At 40.2% G+C, this 20,770-nt stretch overlaps 2 protein-coding genes across 11 annotated transcripts in view; both read left to right on the plus strand.

Moving 5' to 3' along the window:
* Positions 1-13,933, plus strand: part of TLR6 (toll like receptor 6) — a 26,017-nt gene extending 12,084 nt beyond the window's left edge. For 2 of the 3 annotated variants that reach the window (XM_007102306.3, XM_055086097.1), the window contains exon 2: positions 10,972-13,933. In XM_007102306.3, coding sequence (XP_007102368.2) covers positions 11,041-13,434 — 2,394 coding nt within the window. In that variant the 5' untranslated portion in view covers positions 10,972-11,040 and the 3' untranslated portion in view covers positions 13,435-13,933. Of the gene's footprint in view, positions 1-8,958; positions 8,991-10,971 lie in introns of all 3 variants that reach the window. The other variant, XM_055086098.1, reaches the window with a different exon arrangement.
* Positions 1-20,770, plus strand: part of TLR1 (toll like receptor 1) — a 41,461-nt gene that overhangs the window by 12,089 nt on the left and 8,602 nt on the right. For 3 of the 8 annotated variants that reach the window (XM_024117853.3, XM_028492057.1, XM_024117849.2), the window contains 2 exons: positions 8,959-8,990; positions 20,259-20,322. The gene's annotated coding sequence lies outside the window, so the exon portion shown is untranslated. Of the gene's footprint in view, positions 1-8,958; positions 8,991-18,868; positions 18,948-19,120; positions 19,251-19,883; positions 19,940-20,258; positions 20,323-20,770 lie in introns of those variants that run through there. The other 5 variants (XM_024117856.3, XM_055086099.1, XM_028492058.1 and 2 more) reach the window with 4 other exon arrangements.

Below are 20,770 nucleotides of genomic sequence, written 5' to 3' on the forward strand. Positions count from 1 at the left end.
CGGCCTCTCACGTTGCGGAGCACAGGCACCGGACGCGCAGGCACAGCGGCCATGGCGCACGGGCCCAGCCGCTCCGCGGCATATGGGAGCTTCCCAGACCGGGGCACGAACCCGTATCCCCTGTGTCGGCAGGTGGACTCTCAATCACTGCGCCACCAGGGAAGCCCAATTTTCATTATTTTTAAAGGCCACACAGTAATATTTAATTATATGGAGATACCATAATTTATTTGAACAATCTGCTATTTTGGGACAGATTTCTTTTTAAAAAAATATTTTTGTACAGTCCCCTTTATTGTACTCTTTTACTGGTTCTAACAGTTTTTAAATTACTTCTCTTGGATTTTCCACATTGACAATCATGTAATCTAAAAATAATGATAATTTTATTTCCTCCATTCCAATATTCTGTCTCTCATTTTCACCCCTTACTTACAATGGCTAGAACTTCTAGAACAGTGTTAAATAATAGTGGGCGTCCTTGATATTGACTTTCATGGAAATGCTTTGGGGGTGGGATATTGGTTTAAGTCAGAGACATGATATATTCTTTATCAAGTTTTAAAAGTATCTTTTAAATGTATACTTTAATTAATATGTTTTTAGTCAAAGATGAATGCTGAATTTTATCAAGTGAATTTTTAACATCTATGGAGATGCTCTTCTGGTTTTTTATTTCCTTTTATGCATTGCTGTGTTATTGTCATAGATTTGCTAATAATAAGTCATGCTTACAATCCCAGAAACATCCGAATTAATCACTATGTATTATCCCTTCAGCATAGAGCAAGATTGATTAGGGTTTCTTCAATCTGATCTTCTCCCTACTACCAAATAGTTGGAATTTATCTCTTTTATTTATATTTTAATCATATACATATACATACTCTTAATTTTATAATATACAAACTTAAACTTATATTTTTCTAACAGAATCTTGAGTTAATTGGTATCTATAGCTTCTTCTCAGTCAGGCAAGGATCTTTACATGCTTTCAGTCCACTCTCTCCCTCTTCCTGCACTATCCACTAACTCCCTTGTTATCATTGGCAATTTAAATTCCAGATTGTTATTAAAATTTTTGTCATCAATCCTTATTGGGACTTAGCAATAAATTTTCTACTTTCTTTGCAAAGTATTCCTTCTTGATTCCCAATTTTTTTTTTGAGTTAGTTTCTTTTTCAGAGGATAGAGTCTATTCTTTAGTAATTCATATAGTGCATCTGTCTTCCACATCTTTTAGCATTTCTTTCATATATTTAATCTCTTTGGCTTCTTGGACTGAATTTTGGGGAAATTCCTCTTCTTGGTCTTCTATCTCACTCATTCTCACATCAGCAGTGCCACTCTGCAATTCAACTCATCCAATGAGTTTTCCATTTCAGTTATTAAGTTTTTAATTTTCATGATTCCTACTCCATTCTTTTTTAGAATCTTACCTCTTTGAGGATATCTATCTATTAAAATGCCTATTCTGCTCTTTTATCTCTGTCTCCTAGTGTTAATGTCTGTTGTATCTTGAGTTTGGTTCCTTTCTATCACAGTGTTTGCTTTGTAAAAGTGTCATGCTTCTTGTTTATGCAACCCAAATTGTTCTTGAGGCTCCATGTAAAACTGCTTGTTGATCTGTTTTCACAGCCTGCTTGTTGGAAGGGTAGACCAAACTAGTCTGTATTAATTCTATATTGCTGCTGTAACAAATTACCACAAACTTAGTGGCTTAAAAAACACACTTTATCATCTTACAGTTCCGTAGGCTAGTAGTCCAACATAGGTCTTGTTGGGTTTAAGGTGTTGGCAAGGCTGAATTGCTTCTGGAGGCTCTACAGGAGAATTCACTTACTTGCCTTTCTGAGCTTCTAGAGGCTGCTTGCATACCTTGGCTCATGGCCCTCTTCCTCAAGAAAGGTCCCATCCTTCTCATATCACATCACTCTGACCTCTTCTGCCTCCCTTTTCCACTTTTAAGGATACTATGATTACATTGGGCCCACCTGAGTAAATTTTAAGGTCAGCTGATTAGCAATCATAATACTACCTGCAACTTTTAATCCCTTTTTCCATGTAACAGCATATTTACAAATTCTGAGATTAGGAAGTGGACATCTCTGGGAGGCTACTATTCTGTCTATCATAGTCCAGTCTGCTTGTGGATTTCAGAGACTTCTCTTGGTTTCAGTTCCCCTAAAGACTTCCCTTTCTGCTTTTAAGTGTGTGTGTGTGTGTGTGTGTGTGTGTGTGTGTGTGTGTGTGTATTTCATCATTTTGGGGATTTAGGGCAAGAGGTGGTGGCTAGCGCATGTGCACATCACCCTGTTGACTCTCATCATTTTTAATTTTTATAATTGAAAATGTGATTTTCTTGATCCAGAACATATTTAGAACATTTTAAAAAGTGATCTTAAAAGTTTATTTTGTAGTCAGAAATATGACTTTATGAATTTCTGCTTTGGGGTATTTGTTTTAAAATTTATTTGACCTAAGAAACAATTTTAGCAAATGTTCCATGAACCCTGGCCCTTAGATATAAAATATTGTCTTTTTGTAGGGTCAAAGTTTATAAGTCTCTATTAAATCCTTTATTAATTATTTTATTCAAACCCTCCGTATATGTTTATTTTTTGCTACTTGATCTAACTATGACCCAGAGAAATATATTACTTTCATTATCAGTGTCTCCTTATGTTTTCAGCATTGTTACTTTGTAAATTTTGATGCAAAGTTATTCATTGCATACGTGTTCTTATCTGTTGTATTTTCATTGTGAGCTATTTGTTTTAACCAGTATTAAACAGTAGGTTCTCTTATTCTCATTGCCCAATTCTCTGATACTTTGACCTAATGGAGTATTATACATACAAACTGCAATTTCTGATGAATACACTTGCTAAAGTTCTTATCTCTGCCCCATTTACAAGTATTGTTGTATGTCTTACACCATTCAGAATGAAATGTACCCCCTCAAATCCCTCCTTACCTCTTGCCCAGTTCTTTTTATTTTCCAATGTTATTGAGATATAATTGGCATACAACACTGTGTAAGTCTAAGGTGTACAATGTGACAATTTGATACATGTATATTGCAAAATGATTACCACAATAAGGTTAGTTATCCACATCCATCACACACACCTTTTTCTGTGTGTGTGGTAATAATATGTATGATCTACTCTCTTAGGAATTTTCAAGTATATTTACAGTCTTGTTAACTATAGTCCTCAGGCTGCATATTGGATCCCTAGAACCCATTCACCTTACATCTGGAAGCTTGTAGCCTTTGACTGACATCTCCCCATTTCCTCTGTTTCCTGGCCACTACCTTTCTATTCTCTGTTCTGTGAGTTTGGCTTTTTTAGATCCCACATATAAGTGAGATTATACAGTATTTGTCTTTCTCTGTCTGACTTACTTTCACTTAGCATAATGCCCTCAAGGTCCATTCATGTTGTCACAAATGGCAGTATTTCCTTCTTTTTATGGCTGAATAATATTCCACTGTATGTCTGCACCACATTTTCTTTACCCATTCACCCGCTGATAGACACTTAGGTTGTTTCCTTGTCTTGGCTATTGGGAATAATGCTGGAATGAACATGGGGGTGCACTATCTTTGAGATAGTTATTTCATTTCCTTCAGATACATACCCATAAGTGGGATTGCTAGATCACATGGTAGTTCTATTTTTGATTTTTTGAGGGACCTCCATACTGTTTTCCATAGTGGCTGCACCAATTTACATTCCCACCAACAGTGCACAAGGGTTCGCTTTTCTCCACATCCTTGCCAACACTTGTTATCTCTTGTCTTTTTGAGAATAGCCATTCTAATAGGTGTGAGGTGATATCTCATTGTGATTTTGATTTTCATTTTCCTGATGATTAGTGATGTTGAGCATTTCTTCGTGTACCTGTTGGCCATCTGTATATCTTCTTTGGAAAAAATGTCTATTTAGGTCTTCTGCCCGTTTAAAAATAAAATTATTTAAGGTTTTGTTTTCACTATTGAGTTGTATGAGTTCCTTACATATTTTGGATATTAACCCCTTACCAGATAAAATGGTTTATATTTTCTCCTATTCTGTTGGTTGATTTTTCATTTTGTTGATTGTTTCTGTTGCTGTGCAGAAGATTTTTAGTTTGATGTAGCCCCATTTGTTTATTTTTGCATTTGTTGCTTATGTTTTTGGTGTCAGATCCAAAAAAAAATCATTTCCAAGACCAAAGTCAGGGAGCTTTTCTCCCACTTGTTTTTCTAGGAGTTTTATGGTTTCAGATCTTACAGTTAAGTCTTTAATCCATTTGGAGTAAATTTTTGTGAGTGGGGTAAGACAGGGGTTCAATTGCATTATTTTGCATGTGCTTATCCACTTTTCCAAACACCATTTATTGGAGAGACAACCCTTTCCGCATTGAGTCTTCTTGACTCTCTTGCCAAATATTAGTTGACCATATATGTGTGAGCTTAGTTCTCAGCTCTTGATTTTGTTCCATTGGTCTGTGTGTCTGTTTTTATGCTAACTTTATACTGTTTTGATTACTATAGCTTTGTAATATGGTTTGAAACCAGGAAGTGTGATGCCTCCAGCTTTGCTCTGTCTCAGTCTTGTTTTGGCTATTCAGGGTCTTTTGTGGCTCCATATGAATTTTAGGATTTTTTTTTTTCATTTCTGTGGAAAATGCCTTTGGAATTTGTTAGGGATTGCATTGAATCTATAGATGGCTTTGGGTAGTGTGGACATTTTAACAATATTAAGTCTTCTAATCCATGAACATGGCATATCTTTCCATTTATTTGTGTCTTCTTCAATTTCTTTCATCAGTTCCTTATAGTTTTCGGTGTACAGGTCTTTCACCTCCTTGGTTAAATTTATTCTTAGGTATTTTATTATTTTTCTTGCATTTGTAATGGGATTGTTTTCTTTATTTCTTTTTCATATAGTTTGTTGTTAGCATATAGAAACACAACTAATTTTGTGTTGGTTTTGTATCCTGCAACTTACTGAATTTGTTTATTCTAACAGTTTTTTTGGTGGAATCTTTAGGATTCTCTACATATAAAATCATATCATTTGCAAACAGAGATAATTTTACTTCTTCTTTTCCAATTTGGACACCTTTATTTCTTTTTCTTGCCTAATTGCTCTGGCTAGGACTTTCAGTACTGTGTTGAATAGGAGTGGTGATAGTGCTTCTTGCTCAGTTCTTACCTGATAATGTCCATCACTGACTAGGTGTAGAAATCTTGGAGAGCCTGGGGGGTGGTGGTCTGTAGAAGGAAAACTCAGTATTCTGACCCACTAACATAAGTAGCATTGGGGTAAAAGAAATGCTACTTAATTGCCTGGTTGTTACTTATCCTTGGTGTTTGAATCAGAGGCAAACAGGTAGAGGGACAAAATTCTTTCCTACCTTTCAGAAGGGAGTCTGTTTTCCTGAAACAAAGCTTGAGTATGCCAGGTTTTCCTTAATACAGCTCCAGATATTTCTTCATGAGTGTAAATGCTTTTGGATCCGGCCATTAATTTTCCATCCTTCTTTGGTTTTGGTGGCAAGGTGGGTTTTTGCGAGTTTCTGTGTTTTCTGGGTGTTTTGATGGGCAGTTGGGAAATGCTGTATTGGAGGAGCCGGGAGGGACTTTTAACTACTATATGCCATTTTGTAATGAAATTTCCCCAACCCAGAAGAGTTTTTACTCTTCCAAAGTATGACTAGTTGAAACTATTCATCTCTTAACTATTTTGCTATTTCCATTGTGCCCTCAAGTGATGAACAGTGGATCCTTTTGTTAATAAAACTGAACAACAAGTAGTCAAAATCTGTTCTCAATTATTCCTGCTACACAGGACCCTGTTGCCTGCTCTTGTCCCTTGGGGCCTCCTAGATGCTTTTTTGTGGAGATCAGATCCTAAATGTGGTTGAGCAAGCCTCGAAGTTCTAGCCCTTTGTCTTGGTAGCAGATATTGAGTCCATGGATGCATACACCTGCCTCCTCCCCTCAGCCAGGTAATCTTTTCTCATTCACTCAGCATCATTGTCATGAGAGGCAATGTCTTGTAATCCATTGTAGTACAGTGAGAGTTTCTGGGCTCTGGGAAGACTTTTATCTTACATACAGCAGCTTTATCCTGACGTGCTTTCTGATTTCTTCAGTGCACTTTTTAATATTTCTCCATCTTCTCCTGTTTTATCAGTGTGTCAACTGTAGGAACTTGATGAGTTCAGATTATCAAGTGCCAAATCCTGCCTCTCTGAATTTGTTGCTTCTGGTCTAATGTGAATGGGAAAAATGTATTTCCATGTTTATGGGAATTGTGTCCAAAAATGAGATCCTGCAACTAAAAAAAAAAAAATCCTGTGACTGGAAAGAGCAGAGTATATGTGTTATCTCAGTGGACCCTCGCCAGTCTGTGAAGCACTTCTAACCTCTGCCTATAGGTGGTTCCAGGCAGATGTGGTGTGGACACTCCAATGTAGGTACAGGAGGCTGCCCTGTGGCCGTCACAGCTGCCACTGCTGCTCTCAGGATGCTGCTGCGGGAATTAGGTGGCTGTGGAGCCTGGTGTGTCCTGGCCAGCTTTTGTTCCCTGCTGGGGCTCATAGATGTTTTTCTGTGCAGATCAGAGCTGGAGTGGCATAGACTCACGAATGTGTGTCTGAATTTCTGGGACTGGCTTCTTGCTTGACCTTTTGCACAATTTTAGTTCCACCCCTTTGTCTCAGTTACAAGCATGATGTCTGTGGGCTGGTGAATCTGCTTCCACCTCGCAGCTAGTCATCAATGCCCGGCTTGGCCTGTATTAATCATATCTTCTCAAATGGCTCCATGAACGGTAGTATCCTCTCTGCCAGCCCAGCTGCAGCTGGTTTTGTTGAGGTCCAATTCATGGAGGTAAAGAGTATAAGTAGTTCTTCCTTGTAACACAAACTTGGCCTCATTCCTATCCTCATCTACCCTCACAAGAGGATTTATCCCCTGTCATATGCCATAGAGATTTAGCCATCAAGCTACAGGGAGATGGGCCTTCCAACCAGGCCTCAGGGACTTGTCAACCACCTTCCTCGCCATCCTTTTCATCTCATGTTGTTTTGGCCAAATTGAGTTGAGGATCTGAAGGTCTAGCCTACTGCTGGCGTGGCTCTGCAATGCCCACCAGGAGGACCTCTCAGGCTCATCTGAACATTCAGACGCACAAGCCCTAATAGGCCACACTTGGTCCCAGTTTACTCAGGAAGATACAGGAGAGGAAATAGAGCTCAGGTTTCCTACTTGGTATTTATAGTTCATACGCAGTCCTTTCAGCCTGTATGCTATTTACAGTTCAATGGTCATTTTTTAAAAAAATAAATTTATTTATTTGTTTTTATTTTTGGCTGTGTTGGGTCTTTGTTGCTGTGCACGGGCTTTCTCTAGTTGTGGTGAGCTGGGCTACTCTTTGTTGTGGTGCGTGGGCTTCTCATTGCGGTGGCTTCTCTTATTGTGGAGTACAGGCTCTAGGCGCGTGGGCTTCAGTAGTTGTGGCTCGTGGGCTCTAGAGCACAGGCTCAGTAGTTGTGGTGCACGGGCTTAGTTGCTCCACGGCATGTGGGATCTTCCCAGACAAGGGATCGAACCCATGTTCCCTGCATTTGCAGGCGGATTCTTAACCACTGCGCCACCAGGGAAGCCCCTCAATGGTTATTTTTATCATAAGTGATTCTTCCTGATAACACAGCTGACATTCTTCCTGTATCAGGTTTCCAGAAAAGAGTTAGATCAGATTAGTCCATGGAGGAGGAGAGAAATGAGTTTGTTAACCCTTCACCCATGAGGGGTCACTGGTTGCAGCAGATGGCTGAGCATAGTACCAAATTGAATACTGGTGTAGACTCTTGAGAATGTCTTGTAGTTTTTCGCAGTAGCTCCTTGCGTACCGTTTTGTACAATTTTAGATGATCAAACTGACTGGTAAAACATTTTGAGGAGATAAGAGGACTGCCCTTTGAAAGAGCAATAAAGTATTCTGAGTCCAATGAAAAGAGACCATAGTCATGTAGTTAACTTTTAAGACAGTTGATTTAAAGTCTTTGTCTAGCAAATCAATGCCTGTGCTTCCTCGGGGACCATTTCTGTTGACTTTTCTTCTCCTTTTTTTTTTTTTTTTTTAATATACTTTATTTTTTAGAGCAGTTTTCGGTTTACAGAAAATTTGAGTAAATGGGCCAGAGAGTTCCCATATACTCCCTTTCCACTGCACACAATTTTCCTTATTATAACATTTTGCATTAGTGTGGTATATGTGTTATAATTGATGAACCAATAATGATATATTATTAACTAAAGTCTATACTTTACATTAGGATTCAGTCTTTGTGTTGCATAGTTCTATAGGTTTGACAAATGCATAAGGTCATATATCCACCATTACAAAATCACATGGAATAGTTTCAGTGCCCTAAAAGTCCTCTATACTCTGCCTATTCATCCCCCACTCCCCCAGCCTCTGTCAACCACTGATCTTTAATGTCTCTTTAGTTTTGCCTTTTCCAGAATGTCAGAGAGTTGGAGTCATACAGTTGGTAGCCTTTTCTGATTGGCTTCCTCACTTAGCAATCTGCATTTTGGTTCCTCCATGGCTTGACAGCTCATTCCTTTTAATTGCTGAATAATAATCCATTGGATGGATGTACCACAGCTTGTTTATCTTTTTACCTATTGAAAGACATCTTGTTGCTTTCAGTTTGGGGCAGTTATGAATAAAGCTTCTATCAACATTCACGTGCAGGTTTTTGTGTGGACATAGATTTTCAGTTCATTTGGGTAAATAGGAGTGTGATTGCTGGCTCATATGGTAAGACTATGTTTAGCTTTGTAAGAAACTGTCAGACTGTCTTCCAAAGTATCTGTACCATTTTGAATTTCAATATTGAATGAAAATCCCAGTTGCTCCATATCCTCACCAACATTTGATGTTGTTTCAGGATTGTTTGGCCACTCTAACAGGTATGAACAGGTATGTAGTAGTTCCTCATTGTTTTAATTTGCAATTCCCTAATGACATATGGTTTTGAGTATCTTTTCGTGTCCTTATTTGCCATTTGTATATCTTCTTTGGTGAAATATCTGTTCAGATCTTTTTCCCATTTTTAAATTGTGTTTATTTTCCTGTTGAGCTTGAGTTCTTCATTTATTTTGGATACAAGTTCTTTAACAGATATGTGCTTTGCAAATATTTTCTCCCAGTCTGTGGCTTGTCTTTTCATTTTCTTAATTGCAAAGCAGAAAATTTTAATTTTAATGAAGTCCAACTTAACATTTTTTTCTTTCATGGATTGTACTTTTGATGTTGTGTCTAAAAGTCATTGCCAAATTCAAGGTTACCTAGATTTTCTCCTATACTAAACTCTAGAAGTTTTATAGTTTTGTATTTTACATTTAGGTCTATGGTCCATTTTGAGCTAGACCTTCTTTTTTTTTTTTTTTTTTTTTTTTGCATGTGGAATGTCTAGTTCTTCCAGCACTATTTGTTAAAAAGACTATCCTGGGCTTCCTTGGTGGTGCAGTGGTTGAGAGTCCGCCTGCCAATGCAGGGGACACGGGTTCGTGCCCCAGTCCGGGAAGATCCCACATGCCGCAGAGCGGCTAGGCCCGTGAGCCATGGCTGCTGAGCCTGCGCGCCCGGAGCCTGTGCTCTGCAACGGGAGAGGCCACAACAGTGAGAGGCCCGCGTACCGAAAAAAAAAATAATAAAAAAAAAAAAAAAAAAAAAAAGACTATCCTGTTTTCACTGAATTGTCTTTGCTCCTTTGTAATAGATCAGTTGACTGTATTTGGATGGGTTTATTTTTGAGCTTGCTATGCTGGACAGTTGATCTATCTGTCCATTCTTTCACCAATACCACACTGTCTTGATTGCTGTAGCTTTATGTAAGACTTGAAGTTGGGTAGTGTCAGTTCTCTAACTTTTTAAATTTTTTTTTCCTATGAATGAACAATACTTTCTTATTTCTCTGCATGCCTCATAGTTCTTTTGCTTCAGTCAGACATTTTGAATATTATAACGTGGTAACTCTGGAAATATTAGGATGTGGTAACTCAGATTCTCCTCTTTCCCAGGGTTTGTTGTTGCTGCTTGTTGTGGGGTGTGGTTGTTTATTTGTTTAGTGATGTTTCTAAACTATTTTTGTAAAGACTGTATTCCTTCTTGTGTGTGGCCATTGAATTCTCTGTTCCATTGGCTTAGTGGTCAGCTAGTGATTTGACAGAAATTTTCTTAAACATCTAGAGAAAAAAAACCAAACCAAAACAAAACAAAAAACACCTGATCTTTGCAGATTGGCTCTGTGTTGAAGCACTTCTTCAGTGCTTATCCAAGCTGTTTACAACTCTGGCTTAGCTTTTACTTTCTACTTGCACGGAGCCTAAAAGCCAACCAGAGGTGAATGTTTAGGGTTTTCTCAGGTCTTCTCTGAGCGTGCATCCAGCCCTGGGCATGTGTATGGCCTCTAGATTACCTGGGATACATGGAGCTTTCCAGAGCCTTTTTTCTCCCATGTATCTCCTTTCCCAGCTTCCTCCTTCTCTGGCTTTTTGGTGTGTCTGCTGCCTGCCCCATATCTTATCCCTTGCTCCAGGTGGCTGTGGTTAGTGTTCGTGCCTTTAAAGGTTTTCGAAACACTGTCCAGAAGGTTGCTGCAGCCCTGGGAAAGTTCTGAGTTGGATGGGATGAAACAAAGGCACGCTCCTGAGTGGATCCCTCAGAGAGCCACCAGACAGGTTATAACACACAACCACAATTCTTTGCTAACCAGGTCTGTATTGCCTTTCCTGGCACAAGCAACTTGTACAACTGGAAAAAATAACACATTAAGTTATGGGGACAGAAATGATTCTGATAATGAATGAAGAACTCATTGAGATTTTGTGTTTAGTAAGCTGAGGTTTGAGAGCAATCATCCAATCTTTATACATCTTAATGTATATTATATTTCTAGAATTTGGATTCATATCAAGATGTTCTGAAGAACAGCAACAACCCTTTAGGGGATAGCCACTTCAACATCATGACCAAAGACAAAGAATGTGCTGTCAGAAACCTTCATTTTGTTTACCTCCTGACCTTAGTATTTGGAACTATAATCCATTTCTCTAATGAAAGTGAATTTGTGGTGGACATGTCAAAAATAGGCCTTACTCGTGTTCGCAAAGACCTGTCACCAAAAACCAAAGTCTTAGATTTGTCTCAAAACTACATATCTGAGCTTCACCTCTCTGACATCGGCTTTCTCTCAGGGCTGAAAGTTTTGAGACTTTCCCATAATAGAATCCAGTGCCTCGATATTAGTATTTTCAAGTTCAACCAGGATTTGGAATATTTGGATTTATCTCACAATCGGTTGCAGAAGATATCCTGTCATCCGATCACAACAAGTCTCAAGCATTTAGACCTCTCATTCAATGACTTTGATGCCCTGCCCATCTGTAAGGAATTTGGCAACTTGACTCAACTGAATTTCTTAGGATTAAGTGCTACAAAGTTACAGCAATTAGATCTACTACCAATTGCTCACTTGCACCTAAGTTGCATCCTTCTGGATTTGGAAGGTTATTTTGTGAAAGAAAATGAGAAAGAAAGTCTTCAAATTCTGAATACAAAGGAACTTCACCTTGTTTTTCACCCAAATAGCTTCTTCTCTGTCCGAGTGAACATATCAGTGAATAGTTTAGGGTGGTTACAACTGACTAATATTAAATTGAATGATGACAACTGTCAAGTTTTAATTAAATTTTTGTCAGAACTCACTAGAGGGCCAACCTTACTGAATTTTACCCTAAACCATATGGAAACAACTTGGAAATGTTTGGTTGGAGTTTTTCAATTCCTTTGGCCCAAACCTGTAGAATATCTCAATATTTACAATTTAACAATAGTTGAAAGCATCAGTGAAGAAGTTTTTACTTATCATGAAACAACATTGAAAGCACTGAATATAGAACATGTTATAAACAGAGTTTTTATTTTTTCACAGACAGCATTATACACAGTGTTTTCTGAGATGACTGTTCCGATGTTAACCATATCAGACACACCTTTTGTACACATGCTTTGTCCTCAGAAACCAAGCACATTTACGTTTTTGAACTTCACCCAGAATATTTTTACGGATAGTGTTTTTCAAAATTGCCACACTTTAGTTAGATTGGAGACACTTATTCTACAAAAGAATGAATTAAAACACCTTTTCAAAGTAGGTCTCATGACTAAGGGTATGCTCTCTTTGGAAATACTGGATGTTAGCTGGAATTCTTTGGAATATGATAGACATGATAGAAATTGCACTTGGGTTGGGAGTATAGTGGTGTTAAATTTATCTTCAAATATACTTACTGACTCTGTTTTCAGATGTTTACCTCCCAGGGTCAAGGTTCTTGATCTCCACAATAACAGAATAAGGAGCATCCCTAAAGATGTCACCAGTCTAGAAACTTTGCAAGAACTCAATGTTGCTTCCAATTCTTTAGCCCACCTTCCTGGATGTGGTACCTTTAGCAGCCTTTCCATACTGATCATTGACTATAATTCAGTCTCCAACCCATCAGCTGATTTCTTCCAGAGCTGCCAGAAGATTAGGTCCCTAAAAGCAGGGAACAATCCATTCCAATGTACATGTGAGTTAAGAGACTTTATCCAAAGTGTAGGCCAAGTATCAAGTGAAGTGGTAGAGGATTGGCCTGATTCTTATAAGTGTGATTATCCAGAAAGCTATAAGGGAACCCCACTAAAGGACTTCCGTGTATCTCAATTATCCTGCAACACAGCTCTGCTGATTGTCACCATTGGGGTCCCTGGGCTAGTGTTGGCTGTTACCGTGACTGTCCTCTGTATCTACTTGGATCTGCCTTGGTATCTCAGGATGGTGTGTCAGTGGACCCAGACCCGGCGCAGGGCTAGGAATGTACCCTTAGGAGAACTCCAAAGAGCTCTTCAGTTCCATGCTTTTATTTCATACAGTGAACATGATTCTGCCTGGGTGAAGAATGAACTTGTACCTTGTCTAGAAAAAGAAGATATAAGAATTTGTCTCCATGAGAGAAACTTTGTTCCTGGCAAGAGCATCGTGGAAAATATCATAAACTGCATTGAGAAAAGTTACAAGTCCATCTTTGTTTTGTCTCCCAACTTTGTCCAGAGTGAATGGTGCCATTATGAACTCTACTTTGCCCACCACAATCTCTTCCATGAAGGATCTAATAACTTAATCCTGATCTTACTGGAACCCATTCCACAGAACAGCATTCCTGGCAAGTATCACAAGCTGAGGGCTCTCATGGCACAGAGAACTTATTTGGAATGGCCCAAGGAGAAGAGCAAACATGGACTTTTTTGGGCTAATATTAGAGCTGCTTTTAATATTAAATTAATACTAGTCACTGAAAATGATGATGTGAAAGCTTAAAAAAATAAAAAGATCAGAAGTCCAACTTAAGAAACCATCATTAACTTGGATTCTGATGGACACTGTGCTTTCAAGTTATTGTGGATGCTGCCTCCATTATCTCCATGCATTCAGGAAACACTTAACGAAAACTGTGTTTCAGTTGATCTGGGAACCAGACTGGGGGCTGTGGTGGTGCTCAAACATGCTGATGACAGGTAGCTCAGTCTCTTCTGGTTGAACCATTCTGTTTCAAATTGAAACAAGCTCTTTTGAGTAAATGCTCAGTCGTTCAAGGACCTGTCCCCTCTCTTCTCCTTTCCCCAGAGGATTTTGTGTGAGCAGGAGTTTATGAGACTTCATGGCAGCAAGGAAAGAGTCAACCTCAGAACTGTATGCAGTGGTGCTTGGAGTGTCCTGTGGATCCTCATTGGCCTCTGGTCGGCTCTGTTATCCTGCTCTACTTTGGGACTGGGGGAAAAATTAGACCAGATATGGAAAATAAAGATACTTTTTTTTCTTCACATCTGAGTAATAGTTTATAAAATGTTTGACTTTGATATACAAATATGCAATTAATCAGTAGCGACTCATGGCATTGGTAGTCTATGTATATAAAGGGAAATAGAGTCTTAGACATAGGCTGTTGAGGCCAAAGACATGATTTACTGGCTTACCAAGGAAACTCACAGCCAAATTTATTTGTAACCGATTGAACAGGAGTTATCTGGTTGTGTTAGAATTTTGGCGAATGCCTCAAAGCTGACAAAAGGCAGTAAATATCACCACATTTTAAACAGATATTAGACACAGCCAGGCTGGAATTACTAAAAAATAGCAGAAAGAGGTCAGTAACTATCAGTAACTATCAACTCATATTACCCATTTTCAGAAGACTGGCTTCAAAAGGGTGATTAGAGAGTCATTAAATAGAGGTTCTAGACTTATGGGGAAATTGCTTTGGATTTCTTCCAAAGGCAAACGAGATGGGCTCTAAGCTTAGGAGAAGGGTAACCTCACATCCTACTCCCAGCCTGAAAGCTTGCAGAGTAACAGGAATGCACAGGTCCAGTGCGGCAGACAGAGTACGGAGTGAGAGCTCTTGGAAGAGCTGGATGAGTGTCACCTATTGGAAACAGTGCTTTGCAAATATAGGTGCTTGATAAATATTTGTTGAATGAATGGATGAGTGCTTCTCACCTGGAGAATTCAGGAGGTAAGAGGGTGGCTTGGGCAGCCCAAAATGGCAGGATGAGGAAAGAAAGGAAGCAGTGATTGCAACCTACCCTTCCATTATTTGGCATGGCAGAAGTGTTGTGGATTTCCTGTGGGCCATAACGACCATGGGAAGGGTATCTGGGCTTGAGTTGTCATGATACGACCTTAGCTAATAGGGCAGCCTGTTGTGCAAAGGGACAATACTGCTAAGAGGCAAGGGGTTAGGGAGAAGAGGCGTATGACTTGGGGGGTCAGGGCGGTGCTGCAAGAGGTCAGCCAGAGAATGTGCCACTTGCATCAAAGAGCTGTGCGATGTGGGATCCCCCCAAGGCCTCTGAATGACCCACAGATGCATCCTGTGAAAGAGCCAACGTTTGGACTCCGCCATAATCAGAGGCAGAGGCATGATGGCCTGCCTGCCTTATCCAGTAGTTAATTGAAGGGAGACTTGCTCCTTTTTCTCTAACACTCTCTTCACTTGCAGTGGCCTGGGAACATCCAGAATATAGAGAAGGCAGAGAAGATGGAGGAAGAGTGATGATATTGACCACACTCCTTCCCTGCTTCACTGCAAGAAAGGCCTGAGCCAGGGTCAAGCAGAATTTTGAATTAGGTGTGAGACTGATGTTAAACTGGACTGGCCTGGACATTTCAATGCCTGAAATAGAGGTGCAATTACTAAAATGAGACTTGTCACTAAAATCTATGGGATTCAGGATTCAGGATAGATCCTGAATAGATCCTTATAGAGGGAGAGATTCAACAAAACTTGCTTGTAAAGCTATGGTTAGAGAGAAAAATAAAGCCCTTTCCTTCTGGACTTAGCTCATTCAATAAACTGGTTTCACAATTAATAGTTATAAAGAAATTAGCCCTAATGAAATTGTATTAGAGTCATCTTCTGTCTGCATTAGCCCTTCCTTCTCTTCAGGAGAGCACTTACTTTCTTCCACAGGCCCTCTCCCAAATGGTAAATTTTCTCTAGCCTCTGTTGGAGTTGTTCCCTAAACTAAAAAATCCCCAAGCCAACAAACAAAACCAAAACAGCAAACAACAACTGGGACTTCCCTGGTGGCGCAGTGGTTACGAATCCGCCTGCAAATGCAGGGAACACAGGTTTGATTGCTGGTCTGGGAAAAATCTCACATTCTGCGGAGCAACTAAGCCTGTGCACCATATCTACTGAGCCTGCGCTCTAAAGCCTGTGAGCCACAACTACTGAGCCTGCATGCCACAGCTACTGAAGGCTGCACATCTAGAGCCTGTGCTCCGCAACAGGAGAAGCCACCGCAGTGAGAAGCCCGCGCATCACAAGGAAGAGTAGACCCCTCTCACCACAACTAGAGAAAAGCCCGTGCGCAGCAACGAAGACCCAACGCAGCCAAAAATAAACTAAATAAAAAATAAATTCATAAAAAAAGCAAACAACAACAAACTATGTCACACATTCTAAATGATCAAATATTTTTAAATGGTTCCAATCTATTTCCCACAAAATACTGTTGACAGTGAAAATATAGAATTTTGGCATTTTCAAATAGAATTAAACAAAACCTGTATTTTTGTCACATATGAAACCATACACATTTCAGACATATTAAAGCTCTATCGTAAGAGATCAGTTTGTTTTTTAGATAAAGATGTTCTATCTCCAGGAATCCTCTGTTTCCTCTTTTGAATTCTTCCAGTTGCAAGTAGCAGATACCAACTTGGGAAAGGACATGTTTATTTCAAGGATACAGAAGTGTCTCATGGACCCACGCAGCTTTTGTCATATTCTTCCCTCCCTTTTTTTCTACTGCCACCCCCAGCTGAATCTGCGGGCCATCAGGGACAGAGTGTGCATGTTCCACTCTGTAACCTGGAGCAGAGCATCTGCTGTCCCGACTAAGCCACCAGTATCTCTCACCTGTATGACTGCAGTAAACTCACCGGCCTCCCTGCTTTTACTCTTGCCTCATACATTCTCCAAACAGCAATCAGAGTAATTATTTTTAAAGTATAAATTATTTTAAGCCACTCCCCTGCTTAAAACGTTCTAATGACCTCCCCTTGCAGTTAGAACAAAAGTCAAGTTCCTTGTCATGACCTGCTGTCATGGTGGTGGGTGAGGACAGGGATTGAGGAGTGGGGAGCAGGGTTTCCTGCCTCGTGACCATTATCGAAAAGAGTGGTGTAGGGGTCTGCTAAGGCTGCCCTGACAAAATGCCACAGGCTGGGTGGCTTAAACCACAGAAATGTATTTCTCACAGTTCTGAAGTTCTGAAGTCCAAAAAAGGGAGAGATTGGCAGAGAAGATGGGATGGAGGGGTGTGAGAGCATGGCTAAGAGATAGTGACTGGATGACTGGGATATAAATGGAGGAGAGAGTGAGTCTTAATGAGAACACAGAACACAACACTGGGAAAGGAGAAAGTCACTTTCTGTCTAGATTTCTGGAGATTGGTTTGATCAGAAGAGAATGAGAATAAATTACAGGCAGATAAAGAGAAAGGGATTTCTAAAGCCACAGGGACTTTCTGTTTTCTGTTTGTTTGTTTGGCCTCGTGGCATGTGGGAATCTTAGTTCCCAGACCAGGGATGGAATCCACGCCTCCTGCATTGGAAGCACGGATTAAGGAATCTCAACAGAGGCAAGTCTAAATATGAAGTAATTTTTTCTTTCTTTTTTTTTTTTTTGTGGTACGCGGGCCTCTCACTGCTGTGGCCTCTCCCGTTGCAGAGCACAGGCTCTGGACGCGCGGGCTCAGCGGCCATGGCTCACGGGCCCTCTGGGAAATGTGAGGATGGGGTGATGGTGGGGATTGCACTGTCTGGTTCAACTGCTTTAGGAAGTGCTTGGCCTGAATTGTTGGGAGCTCTCCTTAGAATATGGGGTAAGTAACACTTCCTAGTCCTTGGTTTTGGACCCAAGTCATAGGAAAAGTTCCAGTCAACACCCTATACCATAATCAGTAGAACCAACAGATGAGAAGGGAAACCAAAATTGTCAGTAGGCTATTGAATTATATGGCAGATGAACAACCTAAAAAATCTATTCTAAATTTGGATTAAATAATCATTTGAAAAGGACATATCAAAAAAAATCAAAAAGACGTATTCATAGCAATAGGCAGAGAAACATGGTATGGATTTATGTCATTTGGTTCAGAGAGTTCACTTCATGGAATGTATCCTAAGGAGATAATTGCTCATACACATCCTAAGGAAATGGATGAACATGCTGCTTATTGCAGAGTTGTTTATGATAATAATGTGAAGTTTGGAGACAACTTAAAAAGATTGCTTGAATACATTGTTAATTAAAATATTTTAAAAGTACATTGTAAATAAAATGGAATATTATTCAGCCAATAATAACAAAGCTGTAGGTGGATATTTACTGATATAAACAGACATTTATGATGCATTATGGATTAAGAAAAGCAGATTAGGGCTTCCCTGGTGGCGCAGTGGTTGAGAATCTGCCTGCCAATGCAGGGGACACGGGTTGGAGCCCTGGTCTGGGAAGATCCCACATGCCACGGAGCAACTAAGCCCGTGCGCCACAACTACTGAGCCTGTGCTCTAGAGCCCTCAAGCCACAACTGCGGAGCCCACGTGCCACAACTACTGAAGCCCGTGCGCCTAGAGCCCGTGCTCTGCAACAAGAGAAGCCACCGCAATGAGAAGCCCGCGCACCGCAACGAAGAGTAGGCCCCGCTCACCGCAACCAGAGAAAACCTGCGCGGCCACAAAGACACAGCGCAGGCAAAAATAAACAAACAAATAAATAAATAAGTTTATATATATATATAAAAGGCAATAAGATAAGCAAAGCACCTGGAATACTTCAGACCAGGACCCCTACCTCCACCAGCACAGCATTTTGAATTCAGCCAGTAAATCATCTGTGGATTATTAGCACCACCTCCTTCACTTCCTTAGTGTAGACAATAGTGAACTAACTGTAGTGAAGGAGAGCCACGGAGAGGCAATTCTATCTTAATGCAGGTCTAGCAATTAACCCGCAGACCGTTCTCTACATTGAATAGGAGAAAATAGATTTACACTGACTGTGTAATGTAATTTCAGTGGGCTTCAGTAGGTGGCGTAAAAGAGCTTCCCCACCCCAGCCCCAAACATTAAACGTGGTTACCAGTGAAATAAACGTTTGAGGAAGTACTTGATTTTCCTACAGGCTACCAACAGGACAGAGGAACAGGGCGTCTTGGTAACCGACATATTTTTAAATTCTATAAAATAAAATAATGGTATAATGAGTCGTTAGACACAAGAGTCTCGAACATCTCTATGATTAAATCCTGGGTGTTTTTGTAAGTGGTTTATTTCTGATATGTACTTATTTATCAGCTCCTTGTTCTAAGTCAGAGAAAGGGTTTGTGTGTGTGTGTGTGTGTGTGTGTGTGTGTGTGTGTTTTCCTGAATGAACCTCATCTCAGGCGTGATTTGCTTTCAGGAGATATGTTTCAGTTGGGAGATGAATATTTGGGTCACAAACGTCTCCTCATGGATTTCTTCTAGAGCTGCGAGGTGTTGATTTCAGGTGACACTGCTCTTCATCCTGTCCTCTCCTTTTATCTCTTCGCAGTGATGATGCTGAGGACAATGGGTTATAGGTAAATTACTCCTGGAGGCCGTGCTGCCGAATGACTCCTCTGTTTTGTTTTTTTTTTTTTGCGGTACGCGGGCCTCTCACTGTTGTGGCCTCTCCCGTTGCAGAACACAGGCTCCGGACGCGCAGGCTCACGGGCCCAGCCGCTCCGCAGCATGTGGGATCCTCCCAGACTGGGGCGCGAACCCGTGTCCCCTGCATCGGCAGGCGGACTCTCAACCACTGCGCCACCAGGGAAGCCCTCCTCTGTTTTTTATGGGCAGGTTCATTTGAGTTTTTTCTCTGGGCTGTTTCCACAAGCTTTTTTTTTTTTTTCTGTTTTCTCAAACCACTGAAACTATCCTGGGGTGCTACTAGTCAGGGGGAATTGCAGGTTTTGAAAATGTTTCCCAGGCTACCACCAATTGGATCCAAAGAGTTGTGAGTGCATCTTTACAACAGAAAGCAAAAGTTCACAAAACCACATACAAAACAAAGCAGAAAAGCTCTTGAACTGGTTCTGATCCTTTCAGGCTGTGGTTAATAGCTAGTTGCCCTGGTGCAAAGAAAACTCTCAAATATTTGTGGGACTGAACTTAACGGGCCAGATTGTATGAGTATTAGCTATTAAGACAAGTCAAAGTCCTGACTGGATGCCCCCAAATTCTTCAGACAAAGGCGATTCACATGTATTGATGCATTGGATCATAAAGGGTGAGGCTAAACCTATCATAATCATGAAAATAGACATAAACACACCTGGAGATATTTTTATACTTTCTAATTAAAGCACCCTATTACTAATCAACTTTGCAAATAATAATTTTATTTGGCAATAAAATAGTTTTGAGTTTCTACTACAGATGAGATTCAGTGCTGGTCATTAGGACTTTGACAAAAAATATTGATTTTTCACTGATCTAGCAAGTTTAATATATACAATTTATAGCTCCTGTAAGTGCCTAAAACTCAGTTCCTCTTGTATGCAACAATTTGACTTCTTAATTATAGAATTTTCTTTTTTTTTTTTTAGGTAAGAAGTGGATTTATTTATAGAGAAACACACATCACAGACAGAGCGTGGGCCATCTCAGAAGGTGAGAAAGACACCAGGGTATTGGGTTGTCAGTTTTTATAGGGGTGGGTAATTTCATAGGCTAATGAGTGGGAGGAGTATTCCAGCTATTTTGGGAAGGGGCGGGGATTTCCAGGAATTGGGCCACCACCCAGTTTTTGATCCTTGTGGTCCATCTTGGAACTGTCATGGTGCCTGTGGGTGTGTCATTTAGCTTGCTGATGTGTTACAGTGAGCATATACTGAGGCTCAAGGTCTAGTGGAAGTTGAGTTGTCCGCCATCTTGGACCCATTTTGTTCTAATCAGTTTATGTCATGTCCTTGGGCTATGTCATTCTTTCAAAGGTTGTGCCCTGCCCCCTTCCCTCCTGTTTCATTACCCCCTCAGAGACTTTACTCCCATATTCTTATGGGAAGCAGAAGGGCAATGTTCTGTCTTCTGTAAGTGCTTCAAGGCTGAGTAGGGGCGT

This window comes from Physeter macrocephalus, chromosome 7 (genome assembly GCF_002837175.3).
Source record: "Physeter macrocephalus isolate SW-GA chromosome 7, ASM283717v5, whole genome shotgun sequence".
In the NCBI taxonomy this organism is placed as follows: domain Eukaryota; kingdom Metazoa; phylum Chordata; class Mammalia; order Artiodactyla; family Physeteridae; genus Physeter; species Physeter macrocephalus.